The 16166-nt window shown below is 25.6% G+C and overlaps 1 protein-coding gene across 1 annotated transcript; it reads left to right on the plus strand.

The window, feature by feature from the left end:
- Window positions 1–849: 849 nt before the first annotated feature.
- On the plus strand, window positions 850–15954 carry LOC145835677 (claudin-1-like). Its single transcript, XM_082943368.1, has 5 exons — window positions 850–1015; window positions 1602–1704; window positions 3990–4093; window positions 13662–13810; window positions 15569–15954. Exons 1-5 carry the CDS (start codon window positions 884–886, stop codon window positions 15732–15734), a joined length of 654 nt encoding a protein of 217 aa, XP_082799494.1. The 5' UTR covers window positions 850–883; the 3' UTR covers window positions 15735–15954.
- Window positions 15955–16166: the final 212 nt, after the last annotated feature.

Here is a 16166-nt window from a genome sequence, read left to right on the forward strand (position 1 = left end):
AAAAACATTTACTTTTTTAACTGAAGTAAGTTTATTTTGTTGTCTGAAGTTATATTTAAAAACTTAAAGAAAACCAAAAACTTCTAGTATTTTTAACAGAGGTTACTGAAACAAAAGAAAACAATTCAAAAAACTTCGTTTCATTAAATTGATAATGTAATGGAAACAAACAAAGCTTATAAAAGAAAACAACTAAAAATACCATCTATCAGAACCTAACTACTTATTACTTTAAAAGTTTTTTTTTTCACTACCATCATCTAAAAAAACTTGTTATATGCTTTGTGTAAATTACTTTGATGTATTCTAATAGAAGTAAAAAACTACTATTTTAAGAAAATTAAAATAACACTTTTTATTTCGGAAAAGTGCAAAGCTACTATATCTAAATATTTTTTAAAGTTAAAAAACCAGAGTTTTAAATCTCTGTAAGTTTAAAAATTAAGATTATAACTTTTGAAAATAATAAAATTTTAGATGATAGTTTTTTGTAAAGTATGTATTATTTATTGATTAAACGGCGCCATTGTACTAATTATCAAACTATAACATGTCGGATATTAAGAAAAGAGTATTTAACAAAAACTACTCGGTTAATTTTTTTTTCTGTTTCTAAAAGCTTTTAATGATGAAGTGGTTAAAAAGTAATTATAACCTAGAGAGAAATAATAAGTAAGTTTATCATCATAGAGATCAGTAATTGACTTTAACTATAAATTACGCACTAAAAATTAGCAAAATCAAGTTTGAAAAACTGTTGCAATAATCGATTTATTATAGTACTGTTGTGCTCAAGTATGGAATAATTTATAATATTTTCATTAATTCCATAATAATATTTTCAGTAATTCCTAAAAAAATTAAAATTAAAACATAAATAATAATGTCGCAGTCATTGCAGACCGTTGCGTTATGCCTGATGTTATTAGGTTTAGCTTTGACGTTGGTTAGTATAACTATGCCACAGTGGAGTAAAAACGATCCTTTCGATACAACAAGAGATTCAATACAGACTGTAAGTAGACTTGATAAAAGTTTGTTATGTTTTTTAAAACCGTGATTAACATCTTCATTGTAAATTTCGTTTGATTATTTTATGTTTTTAGTTTTGCTTTTAAAATGTAAAAGTTGTAGATAACAAAAATACCTACATAAAATATACACTTTATGTACAGTTGAAATTTGTTAAATAAATTACTATACTGGTCTTACAATAGTTTAAGTAGTTTGATGAAGCTAATTGTTTTTATATATTAAAAAAAAAACATTAAACTATAAAATAATGACTTAAATTTACATTATAACTTAATAAAGCAGTTTAAATACTTTCTAAAAAAGATACAGTTAAATATCAATTAATCAAAAAAATTATATAAGTCTACTTTTTTATTTTGCATAAGGTTTTTTAGTATGTATACCTGCTACTTTTTAGTTTGTTAATTAATCGATCAAAGTAAATTTCTTACCATCGTTTTAGAAATAAGGACACTACGTTAAGATTAAAATATACAAGAAAACTTTTAGAAATAATAATAGCAAACTAGCTGTACTAAACTACTATTCATCAAACAAAATACCAGTAAAACTGCAAAAAACAACAGATCAAAGGATTGTGGAAACAATGTACAACATTTGCTGCAGGAAACTGGGACTGTGATGACTATGATCGCCTCTTTTTAGGTTTACCTGCCAAACTACAAGCAGGTACGATGTTTTTAAGTTAACTACCTTATGACTGTGCTAGTTTTTTGACTAAACAACTACTTTAAAAAGTTTCTGTTTATGCTGAAATGAAAACTATTAAGTAAAATAATTTATTTTTTTAGTACGGTAAACACCAAATTATAATTAAAAAGAGAAATAGAGCTAAAAATTTATGCACAAGTTGTTTGCTTATGCAAATTTCTGTTCTTTATCAGAAGAAATATAAATATAATAACAAAAAATTATTTATAAGTATTTACAAAAAATTCGTAAAAATACTACTTGAATACATGGGCGGTTTTAGAAATTTTCATGTGGGGGATAGTACAGGTTTCACTTGCTTTGTAAAAATGAATTTAGTTACTTTTATAAGAACACTTATTAAGATAAAAAAAAAGTTTACTTTTTAAAATATTGTTTACTATATTATACACATAAACAGGTATTATTTTAATTATAAGAACAATACTAATCATAGTTATTCATTGTAAAAAATTTAATAAAAAATAAAAATAAACTTATTAATTCAATATGATTTTAACTATTTACAACTTATAAACACTACTATAGTGACATTTAAAATTTGTCTTTGAACTTTAAGTACTAAATTTCTATACTTTTAGACACATTTATTTATAAAGTTGTTTTAAATTTTTATTCAGTTAATAAAGTTAAAATTACTTAATAATAAATTTAAACGGTTTTTGCACTAGTAGTTTTATAACATCTTTAAAACACAAAGCAATATTTACTTTTACTTAGATACCAAGTTCAGAAAAAACATTTAAATATTTATTAATTTAGTAAAGTCGTGAACTATTGGTTAAAATGACATGGTAAGTTTTTAATGAACTATAAGAACCAAAACTTAAAGCACAAAAAAAAAAAATAAGTATAAAAAAGAAAACATTATACTAAATAGTATAATATCAAACTGTTTTCAAATAACATTTTTAAAAACTATATGAAAGTTTAAATAAAAATATATAAACTAAATAACGCTACAAATAAGTTATTTTCACCAATAAATTAAAGTAAATCAACTTTAGGAACATGATAAACCAATTTTAATCAAAGTTGCTGTATGTAGTTTATAAATGGTCTAGAAATAAACTTATTTACACATACTAACTTTAAATTGAAAATCGTCAGGGTAGGATTGCTTTTTCCGAAGTGACTCTCATTTATTATAAACTGATAATGATATCATAAAAATTTAAAACTTAAATCTACTGCATAGGTGTTCACAACATGCCCGTTCTATTTTTCTTCAAGTTCTTACATTTACAAACTTAACATTCAAAGTTTAAAAAAGTAGTTCAAAAACACAATAAATTTATTTTCATATGTGAATGTTTTAGTTCAAAACGTTTTCAAAGGAAATCAAAACTTTCTTTTGTTTATATCTCTTTTAAAGGGGTACAAAAAAAGACTCCAAAAAACTATTTTTAAGTCGTACGTGACGACTGGTGAGATGTGTTTAAAACAACTATAACTAAGATATAAAACACAAATAAAACTTCTAAATACTAGAAGAATGTTTTATACTAAAACTCATGATCATCAAACTGAACTATCGAATTTTTAACAATTATCAAACTATCCACCTGTAATTTTTAAAGTAACTGGGTACAAAAGTTAGTTTCAAACATTTATACCTAAAGTTTAATATAAAGCTTTAAATAGAAGCTGCATCTTTATGTTAGTGATCTATAAGACCCAGTTTTTGGGATCCGCATGTGGAAGCGGTTGTATCTTAGTTTTGTAGATCAGGAAGATCACAAATTTTTAGAAATGAATCAAAAAGAAAAAGTACTACACTAAGTATTTTTGAGTTTTTAATAAACAACAAAACAAAAAGGCCTTAGGCATTTCGCGTGGAGTTGTAAACTAACACTAAATATTCCAGCAAAGTTTTTAAATGTTTACTAGGTATTCTTGTGAAATTGAAAGTAATTGAAGCATTCAGATCCGGCCGGGTCTTGATTTAAAATTTAGTTCCGGATCCGGCCAAACACTACTTTAAACATATAGTTTTTTTTTTTTGATGTGTTTATCTATACTGAAGTAATGTAATAATTTTATTCTAATTTGTTTTAAAACGGCTACATGTTACAGAAACATTTGTATAATAACTATCTGTGTTAATATACAAACTATTAGATTGTTGAGAAATTAAAACAGTTTAAACAAGAAAGGTAAATTATAAAACAACTATTTAAGAAAAATTGAATTAGAGTAATTTTGAAAAGCTTGACAACTAATTTAATCAAAACCTAAACTAGGTCGACTACTTGCTATAGGGTCAGTAGCTTGTGGAGTAATCGGGTTTATTCTTGGTATAGTTGGATTGGACTGCATACCTGCTATTAGTGAAGCTGCTACTAAAGTTTGTAATTTAATAAAAAACTAATACTTTTTTGATTTTACAAATTTGTATATTAATATAACATTTAAACTGGGTTTAATTATAACAGTAAAAACTACAAAACTACATAGTCTTAATGGAAACTTAAAATAGTTCTTTTTTAAGTTAGCTTGAATTTATTTTATCCAAAAATAGGATTGAGAAAACTTGAGAAAAATTTTTTTAAGCTTAGGTAGCTATTGCTTGTAATTTTGCAAATAAAAGTTTAAAACTAGATTGCTTAAAAACAAGTTTGGATATAAAGTCATATAAACTGAAAAAAAAAAGTTTAATTAGTTAATCGAAAAAAAAATTCTGCCTTATTATAAAAATCATAATTTAAAGCTAACCAAGCCATGTTCTTATTACTATTAAAGTACAAAGTTTTTTTTTAATCTTGAATTAAATTTATTAGACTTAATAGCGTATTATTTTTTATAATATAATAACTTTTTTTTTTTTTATAAAGTATTATATTTTGGCATTGCCATTAAAAACAAACTTTTTAAGCATTTTTGTTGGCAACCGTTCATTTCTAACCAGCGATCAAATCGGAGAACCGCTTACCGACCAAGGGTAAAGGGTTAAAGTGGTAATAAAAAAAAAAAAAGTAAAACAAAAATGTGAAAAAATAAAGGAATAATTTAAAATAAAAAAAACTGGGTGGGAATTGTGTGCGGATGGGATTTGTTCAAGTGAGAAATGATCGCGGGTGGGAATTGTCAGTATACCATTTTGTTACATGATGTTCTCGACTAAAATAAAGTCTTTGAGATGTAAAAACAATTAATAAGAATGTAAATTACAACAAATTTAATTAAACTATAATAATTTAATTACATTTGTTGTAATTCACATTCTTATTAATTGTTTTTTTCCTTTTATCAATTTTTTATCTAGGAAATGGCCAAGGCAAATGACAGTGTAATATACATGATTTTGTTTTGGGGCCAAATCGTAAAAGATATTAACATTATTTATAAAATAGCTATTTAAGAGTTTAAATAACATGCAAACTAAGGGAAATGAAAAAAAAAATGAAAAAAAAAAAATATTTTTGGTTATAAAGCAATTTTAATAGAAAAAACAAAAAAAAAATCTTTACTTTTGGAGGGATCCCATGAAATAATTCAAACCCCAAACCAAATTTTTTTTTTCTTAAATTAAAGACAAAGGTGCGTTCTCTAAGATAAAAAAAAAATTTTTTAGATAGCTTTTAAGATAAGGAAAATAATTGACATTAAAGTTTTATGTTTTTTGAAAAATTTATAAATTTGCCCATAATATGCTCGTATGTACGACCTATGTATTCATTCTGCAATGTATGAAGAACTTTTCTAAACAAAATTTCTTAAAACTTTGTAAAGTATTCTCTTTTTGTTTTACACAACTTGTGAAAAATACCGGTTTCGATGTACTGTACATTAGTCATTTTGAAATTAAAAACTTAAATAAATAAGTAAAAATGTATCAGAACTAAAAGTACAAATTGTTATAACAAGTATAGTGTAACAATTATACTAACTAAAAAAGCATTACACTAACTAAATAATAATTAGAGTTTATATAAAAAGTATACACAACTAAGCACAATGGTTACAAAACAAAATAACTAAACAAAATTTCTTAGTAAGTGGGTAATACCCGGTTTAATTAATTGTTTATTCAAGTTGAATTGCATTTTTGAATAAACAATATTTTTAATGATTAAAAACAAAAACATTCCAATTTTATTTTTTTGATACAGGTATACTATGTTTTGCATCTTTGAATAGATATTAAGTTTGATAACTTTCAGAGTTTAAATTAACAAACTTTTTTAATTAATAATTTTATATAAACCAGGGGAAACAAACTACCGTTTTAGACGTTAAGATCAAATTTACAGAATTTAGTATTTTAACTGTGTCTAAACTTCATGTCTTTTTGTCAATGCCATTTAATAGACAACTGTGTCTAATCTACCTCAAACGAAGTCAAGCTATATGGTAAAAGTATAAATGCGAAAATAGGGTAAAGTGGGTTAAGGATATATGTGTAAGTAACTTAACAACTACAAGAATAAACTTAAGTTGATTTTTGAAATAAATTAAAGATTGCTGTGAAAAACTTTAAAAACGAAAAAAGCATGATCATTTAAATTGAAAATAAACAAAGTTTTAAACCATACTAAATTGTAATCGTACAGTTTTGTCACTTTATTACATAGACTATTGCTTTATAAACTTTCAGATTTTCAATCGCAAAATTTATTAAATTCACCTAAATTATCTTTTTTACAATTTATGGCTTTTTTATAATTAAGTTAAATTAAGTTGAACTTAAAAGCAAGCAACATAAATTTTAGCTATTTTAGACTTAAATAACAAAGAAATACTATTTAAATATATTTTTATCTGTTGTTTTAATAATTATAAAATTAAAAATAAGTTCTTTTTAAAGTTTTATCTAAATGTGTTTTTTAGTTTAACTTAAAATATAAAAAAATAGTTAGACTAAACTTAACTATAAAAAATTAGTAATTTTAAATCATCGTGAAAAATATATATTTTTATGCTTAAACTATTCATCCTTTTATTTAAAAAATCTAAATTAACAAATAACCTTAGATTTTATAAATCACAAATGATTTAAATAGCAAAACAAAATGCTTAATTAAGTAAGTTAAGCAAACCACATTATTCAAAAATTAGTTTTTCTAAATACAATTTCTAATTTGATAAAATTAAATGAGTATTTTATTATAAAGGGAGATAGAACAACTACAAATTAAAAGTTTCTTAGACAGTTAAATACTGACTCCTTATCTTCTGTACTTGTTAGTGAGTTTTCTTTAATAGTGGTATAATTCATTAGTGTAAACCTTGTTTTAGTTTTCAACTGTAATTTACGGGGGAGTGCCCCGTAGTGGTGGACACAATAGTGACCATGCTAACCGTAGGGAAAGTTTTCTAGAAGGTAGCTTTGCTACATCTAGACTAGAGGGAGGTTTATAACTAAGGTCCACGTTAAGTATACTTTTGAGTCAACTAATAAGAAAAATCAAGACAAGGCAATGTAAAATAATGAATATATTAAACTTTAAAATCAATACAATTAGATACAAATCTAGAAAATTGGCAAGTTAGTTAAATATAAGAACTTAGCAGTGAACAGTTTAAATTAGTATCAGCCCTAATTAAATTGTACAAACTCGCAAGTTAGTTAAATATAAAAAACTTAGCAGTTAATAGTTTAAACTAGTATCAGCCCTACTAAATTTGTAGAAATCAGCAGTTAGAAATGTTATGTTATTTAATTTTGAACTGGAAACTAACTGATGAGTTCCAATTTAGCTGTTCAAATCCAAATACAGAACTTGTGTTCTAACAAGCAACTAATTCAAATCAAACTAGCTGTAAGTGATCTGATTTCACTACTCAAATCCAAATACAGAATTTGTATTCCAATAAGCAACAAGTTCAAATCATATTAGCTATAAGTGAACTGATTTCACTACTCAAAGCCAAATAAAGACCTTGTGAACTGACAACACTGAAGTGACTGCAAGCCAGTTTATAAAAACAATGAATTTGTTTTTCTTTAAGTTGCATCATGACACTGCAGTTTTATACATAAATATAAGTGATTTGCAGTTAGCAATTTGTTGACTATGATTGGCCGTACAGTTTTATTTTGATATTCAAAACTTAATATTAGGGATGCATTACCAAAGCATTATATTTTCCTTACTTACTGTTTTTTTTTTGTTTTGAATAAATGTAACAACATTTCAATACTCATTATTAAAGTAACCCAGAACAGTGGACTTTAGTTTTACTAAGTCAAAAGCAAAAACTTTTGTTAGTAGGCTCATAACTGTATTCACTGGCTTCTGAAAAATCATAATAAGCTGAGTCTTGTTCATAACCTTTAATTTTTCTACTTGACATTTTAAGGTTCTGCTTATGTTTAAATACTTTTCTGTGCCTCTGCTGCTTCTTAAACTGCTTTTGATAGGTAAGCCAACTTTTTATAATTAATGTTGAACTAAGATGCTTGCCAAGTATTTGTGCTTGATCAATATTTTTTTACTTAAGACTTTGCTCGATGTCGAATTAATAGGCTTGCCAAATATTTGTGCTTGATCAATATTTTTTGGCCTTAAGACTTTGCTCGATGTCGAAGTAATATGCTTGCCAAATACTTGTGCTTGGTGAACAATATTTTTTGGCTTTAAAGCTTTGGTCGATGTCGAACTAATAGGCTTGTCAAGTACTTGTGCATGATAACAAAAACTGCTTGTCCAAAAGTCTGTGCTTAATTTTTTATACTTATACCGTTGAAGACATTTGCCTTTGGAAGCTATTATGTTTGCAGCTTCAGGCAAATTTTTCTACCTAACACCATATCAAAATTAACTACATTACCATATGTCATAGACTTCAGGAACTTTTGTACTTTTTCATAATGGCAGACTAGTGAAAAAAATATCATTCTACCGATTGTCACAATGAATAAAACCATAGTCTTTGTGAATATTGAAATAAATTACTTGACTAAAGCCATTGTTTTCTTTGTGGCTATAAACTTTCGCTTGGTTTTTTTCTGACACCTTTATACAACCTTTAATTTCACCAGATGGAATTTGGTAGCTAGAAAAACACACCACTTTTTTTTTTCTGGTGATATAATTGACTGGTTTTCAATGTGTAGTTCTGTGACCTTTTGATCAACAGGCTTAGTAAGAGGTATGATCCACTCATCTTCTACCCCTCTCAATTTGTTGAAGATAGGGGTAAGCTTTTTGGCTCATAAGGTTCAAATGTATCAGCCATGTTACAATCCTTAGGTCGATTACCATTAAACGTTTTTTCTTTTTAGCTTTGATGTGCTGGGAAGATTTTTCTATGCGATGAATCACCTAAAGTTTTATTGACTTTGTCATCATTGTTGAATTTATTGTAATTACCATTGTTATGATTATGCTTTACATTAGCATGATGCATTCTATGCTCATAATCATGATTTTGGGTATTTGTTTGATAGTATCTATATTGATTATTTCTCTTTTTTTGCCATAAAAACCTTCGAAATGCTTCCCCAATAATTAAAGTTATTACCCTCGTCCCTTTCTTGCTGTTGTTTAACATCACAAATGTTTTTACAGCAAATCTTGAAATTTTCTACATCTAGGCACGATTTTATTCTCATTTTAGTTTTTAACTTTTTTGGTGCTAAATGTAAGTAAACTAAAGTAAGGAACTTAGTAAGGTTACTACCTTTTTTGAGCTCGTTCTCCCTTTTTTACCTCAATGTCCAATTCTAGACCACTCACTGATGTCCATTTCGGAATCGGCCTAAATACTCTCCTAAAATGGCCATCTTTGGGGAGTAAAAACTCTTTTAAAGATTCATATGGTTAGTTCTTCCCCTCAGTTACAGTCCAATAGTTTTTGATGTCTTTTGCAGGCCATATTGCAGTTGATATTTTATACTTGTTGTTTTGGTTGTGAATGTCATTATCGTTACACATGACTCTTCAGAAAAATTGAGCTCGTCTCTTGGTTCATTTGTTTCGTCTTTTTTTTATTATTCTTTGGCTCAGGAATTTTCTGGTTCATATAATGCTTGTTTGACTTAATTTGCCCATAAACTGGTGGACATTCCACATTCCATTTTACAGTGTTTAATGAGTTACTGTTCAAATTACTATTATACTCACTCTTAATTCCCAATTTTATGTTAGTGTATCCAATATAGTCTGTTGCTCTATTAACTGTTTAAGATGCCTTTGTTGAAGTTCAATCTCATGTTATATTGCAGACATTTCATTTGTTGGCACTTCTTTATAAATATTTTTTACAACAGGCATTCCTGACTGACTCAAATTTAGCTCATTTTACCCTTAACTTATATTTGGCTGTCAATGAAGGTCAGCTCTTCGTGTGGGCCAAGGATGCCATGTAATTTACGGGGGAGTGTCCCGTAGCATTGGACACATAAGTGGCCATTACAAACCGTGGGGAAAGTTTTCTAGAGGGTAGATTTGCTACATCTAGATTAGAGGGAGGTTTATAACTAGGGTCCATTTAAGGTATACTTTTGAGTCAATTAATGATAAAAATCAAGACAAGGCAATGTAAATTAATGAGTATATTAAACTTTAAAATCAATACAATTAAATGCAAATCTAGAAAACTGGCAAGTTAGTTGAATGTAAAAACTTAGCAGTAAATAGTTTAAATTAGTATCAGCCCTAATTAAATTGTATAAATCAGCAGTTAAATATGTTATTTTGAACTGGAAACTAACTGCTGAGTTTAAATTTCACTACTCAAAGCCAATTACCGAGTTTCTTTTCCAATAAGCAACAAATTTAAACCAAATTAGCTGTAAGTGAACTGATTTCACTACTCAAAGCCAAATACACACCTTGTGAACTGACAACACTGAAGTAAATGTAAGCCAGTTTTTAAAAACAATGAGTTTATTTATCCCTAAGTTGCATAATGATAATGCAGTTTTATACATAGTTTAAGTGATTTGCAATTAGCAATTTGTTGACTATGATTGGCCGTACCATTTTATTTTGATATTCAAAACTTAATAATAGGTATGCATTACCAATGCATGACACAGCTTTTATTCTATACAAACTTACGAGCGTGAACTTAGCTTGAGAGAGTTTTTTAGGAATTTTGTAAAAATGTCCAACTTAAGACCCAACTATTTTTCTTATCTTAATAGCTAATTAAAAACTTTTTTTTTTTATTCTCGAGAACGGTCCTATGTCTTTAATTAAAGAAAATCCATTGAATTGGGGTTTGACTTTTTGAGTGGGGCCCATTAAAAAAATTTGTGTTTTTTTCTACTTTTTTATTTATACAACCTTTTATCCAAAAAAAAAATAATTCATAATTTTTTGTTTAAACATACTTATTAAAATAAGTTTAATGATGTTGTGAACTTTTTTTTTTCAATCTTTTATTTCATTTTTTTTTAATATCTTTATTATCATTCTTTAAACTTTTTCAGAAAAATTCCAATTTTGGACGAATTTCGTTTTTCAGATATACAACCTTTTATGCAAAAAAAAAAAAAAGTTATGCTTTTTATTTTTAACAGATTTGTATAGTTATGTTTTATCGTGTTGTGATATTTTTTTCCCAGTTTTTTATTGCTTTTGAAATATATGACCCATACAAGTTTTACCTAAACTCTTAGCACTTGACCCCTAAAATAGCGTTGCTAAAAATTTAGGTAAAACTTGTATGGGTCATATATTTTAAAAGCAATAATAATCTGGGAAAAAAATATCACAACATCATAAAAAACATAACTATACAAATCTGTTAAAAACAAAAAATATTAAAAAGTTATTTAATTTTTGCATAAAAGGACGTTTATCTAAAAAACGAAATTCGTGCAAAATTGGAATTTTTCTGAAAAATTTATTTAGGCTTATGGTATAAAAAAAAATGAAAAAAAAAATTAAAAAAATATTTCACAACATAATTAAACCTATTTTAATAAGTATGTTTAAATAATTTTTTTATTTTTTATTTTTGGATAAAAGGTTCTACAAATAAAAAAGTAGAAAAAACACAAAATTTTTAAATGGGCCCCACTCAAAAAATCAAACCTTAGTTCAATGGAGTTTTTTAAATTAAAGACAAAGGACCGTTCTCTAGAATTAAAAAACAAATTTCAATTAGCTATTAAGATAAGGAAAATAATTGGGTCTTAAGTCAGACATTTTTATAAAATTCCTAAAAAACGCTCTCAAGCTAAGTTCACGCTCGTTACAAACTTTTGTATAAAAAAAGCTGAAAATAAATGAATTACACGTTTAAAATCTATGCTTTAAAAGTATATTGAAGTATCAAGCCGCAAAGAAAGATCTAAATTAAAAAAGTCAATACTAAATATTTACATGTTAAATCTTACTTTTTAAAGAACTTTTTAAAATCTTTAGCAATACTTTTTTTATATAAAGTTGTTCGAGAATATGATGCTAACTAAACTGCTAGATTTTTTAATAATTAATAGTAACAAATTATACAGTACCCTATCTTTATTACACTAACACATGTTTCTGTGTAATAACAAGTTACCACACTTCAACGGAGCTCTGTAAAAAATTAAATACTGTAAGAAAAGTGTAGAAGATAAAGTAGGAGTATACATGTGTCTATTAAAAGTAAAAGAAAAAAAATAATTGCTATAGTTTTTTATAGGTTAATAGCTAATAATAGATTAACATTTAGATTACTTTAGCTTCTATTCTTTCCTTAAAGTATTTATTTTTTACAGAGCTCCGTTGAAGTGTGGTAACTTGTTATTACACAGAAACATGTGTTAGTGTAATAAAGAAATGATACTGTATAATTTGTTATTATTATATATTCCAGTGAACTTGTTTCGCTAGGATCCTTTGTTAACTAACGCTTAAATTTATATTTATGAATAGTTAGATTTGTTAATATTAGTATAGTTTTGTTTAAATGCCTTATGGAGACAAATCCTTTGCTAACTTTGCAAATATTTCGATTCAAGCGGATCCGGATGTATACTTTTTAATTAGGACTCGGCTATATCCAATAAATTAATAAAAAAACAAAGTTTAATTGTCTGTATGAAAAAAAAGAAACATTCTTAAGATTTTTTTTACATAGAGTGCATTAACTAAAATATGCCCGGAAGAAAACTAAAGTTAACTATCAAATAAGTTAATTTAATTGTTTTTTTCAATAACCCATCTACAATACTAAAAGTAGTTAATACTTTAATAGTAAAACTTTTATGTAACACCTTATTTTTTCAAAAATAAATTATATTTATGCAAACCATAATAGTACTTATTTATTATATAAAAAATTTCTTACATTAATACTATTGTTTTTAATTTTTAATTTTTGTAGACTTTGCATCAATATGGTGATTAGTAGTTGTTATGTTTTGTTCTGTTGTTTTTATTGTTTTGTTTATACTGATTTATATTTTTGAATTTCCGCAATTCGGTGAATAATTAAATTTATAAATTTAAAAAAGCTCATTGTAGTTCATTCGTATATCATTGTTACTACTAAAATTTTATAAAATGTTGTTGTTTTTGTTTCAGTTTAGTTTTAAAAGATTACAGACTTATTCTTTTCACTATGTTAGAAAACTAAATAACTAAGATCAAAAGTTTTATATAACTTAAACTAATAAAGTAAAATTAGTTAATTGTATATACGTTTGTAAAATAGTAAAATGTTTTAAATGACCTAACAAATGTATTTTTTCATGTATCTGACGAATAGATTTTATTACTGTTATAGATAATCATACAATTATAGGTTCAATAGAATAGTATAGTAGAATAACTTTTTTAAACCAGTTGTGAACCTGAAACTTTTATGTTTTAATGTTAAGTTTAATAATAATAAGTTAATAATGACAAGTTTAATTTTGTAATTAACATTTTTGATATAAACTAAAATAAATAAAAAGTACTTGAAGTTTATTTATTAGTGTATTTGAAGCTAAAAATAATTTTTTACACAAATTATTTTAAAACAAACAGAGTAGAATGAGATTAATAGCTGGAATTTTGACGCTTGTAAGTGCATTATTTCTACTAATTGCTACTTGTTGGTATGCTAACGATATAAGACGACAACACGAAACTGATTCAATGTTGATTTTATCATCTAGCAGCACGACAACTAAAAGGTTTAAGATGTTTAAAAAAAGTTAAAGACTACAAAAAATAAACTATTAAAAATAAACCTTATATTTTCTAAAACACACTTTATACTTTATGAAACTGTATGTCTGTTGTCGAACTTAGACATGCTTTTAAAACTTTTGTTTTTTTATAATTTAAATTCATTTAGATATTAAAGCTTTAACATTAAAGTTCTCAATAACTATACATTTGAGCAAAGCAAAAACTTTAGTTTTAAAATATTTAAAACATAATATACTTTAATATAATTTTATGAACAAAGTTTTATGTATTATACATACATAGTACAATACATATCATATTAAAGTAAAACTAAAGTTTTAATATGGTTTCGTTGGAAAATACTAACTCTTAATACATTTTGTTTAATTCTATTATGTATATTTTTTACGTATTGTATTTTAAAAATTAATAAGACATAACTTTTAGACATTCACTCAATCTTGAAAACTAGTAAAATTAAAAATATTTTTGAAAATATTAAAAAACTTGATATATTTTAAGTTAATAAAAATTAATGAACAAAAATTGATCTTAATTTCATGAATTTAAGTTTACCTAAATTAAAAAAACTGTATTAATTAGGCAATTGTTATAAATGTAAAACAATTTAAAACAGACCATATTTTAACCAAAAATTAGTGGATATTAGCTAATATTTGGTATGAAAAGGGTAAATTTTGTTTAAAACTGTGAAGTACGCATTTAACGTAGAGTACGGGGCTCAAGGTAGTTCAAGATACCTTATCAATGTATCGTATCTACTGTACTTTGAAATAATAAACATTGTTTAAGATATTTTGTTGTAGGTATTTAACTCATAGCAACTATTAGTTTCAAAAAGCTTTTAAATGCTTAAGTGGTTATAAAAATTGTTAAATCCAGAAAACAACTGTATTTAATTGGAAGAGAAATAAGTCACTTTTGAATAAAGCCTCTTTTTTCTTAAATTGATCTTTTGCATGTAGCATCACCTTTTTACAAATTTCTTAAGAGATTATTTCGAAGTTCCCATGCTTTAAATTCCCGGCCACGCATAATTCCCACCCACACAATTCTCACCCGAGTCAATTCCCAACCTATCAGTTCCCACTCGATTAAATCTTGAGAACAAAACATTTTTATTTTATTATATTATTTATTTTTTTATACTTTTATACTATCACTATTATCTCTTACGTTTACCATTGGTCGGTATTTTTCTAACTATTTATTGTTGTTTATTTGTTTATTTATTTTTATTTTCTCTTCTTTTTTACTTTAAATTTATCGGGTGGGAGTTGATTTGAGTGGTATTTAACTGGGTGGGAATTGTGCGCAGTTTGAACTGAGCGTGTCCCGTTTTAATACGACGCTCCGTGTTAATATTACGCCTATCAATTAAAAAAAAGTTTTATATTTTTGAGTCTAACGTAATTAAAAATTTTCAGCCAAATATCCAAAAAACTATCATAAAATAAATAAATGAGTACACCAATAATTATTAACAAATTATTATATTTTGATAAAAAATCACTTATTAATTAGTATTTATATATAAATAAATTATTGAGTAACTACGAAAAATAAAAACTTTAAAAAAACTAAGTTTAAACTAAATCTAAAACTAAGGGATTAAAAACAAAACAAAATTATTAAAACTTAAATAAAATTTGTTTGTAATTAAAACATAAAATTTATAAAGAAACGAAAATTTTTACTTAAAGTTAGAAATTAAAACACTTAAGTGGATTTCTATACAGATTTATATTTGGCGAAGCATTGTTCGTTGGATGGGCTGCATCTGTCGTAAACATTATTGCTGGTTCACTTGTAACGTGCACTTCTTGTGGTAAAGAAGAGGAAGATACTGCTGTTTATACTTACAATCCTCCAAACAAGCCTGTATCTGTTAGGGATTATGTTTAAATAGATATTGATCATAAAAATCTTTTGTGTCTTTGTTTTTGGTTTAATTACCATCAGTATCACCTTGATAACAAATTTCAATTTTTTTTATATTTTTTTAAAGTCTTTTGATGATTTTGTTAAAGATTACCTAAGAAATTAAAAGTACATCTTATGTAAAAAAAATGTTATAACTTTTAGATTTTAGTTTACGTAAATAAAAGTAAAACATCGCGACAAACTTTACTTCTTACTGATATTGTTTTTAAATAGCTAATAAACTGCTTATATAATTTGAATTTGTACACACGTTTAAAGATTACCACAAATTGTTTGCACATAAATTAAAGTCATACAAAGAATAGTTTTTTATATCAAAAAAATGTTGGTTATATATTAAAATATGCTAACTTTTTGATTTATTAACCTCAAACTGTATAGCACAGGTAACTT

The sequence above is a fragment of the Thalia democratica genome, chromosome 5, assembly GCF_965202585.1.
Source record: "Thalia democratica chromosome 5, ktThaDemo2.hap1.1, whole genome shotgun sequence".
In the NCBI taxonomy this organism is placed as follows: domain Eukaryota; kingdom Metazoa; phylum Chordata; class Thaliacea; order Salpida; family Salpidae; genus Thalia; species Thalia democratica.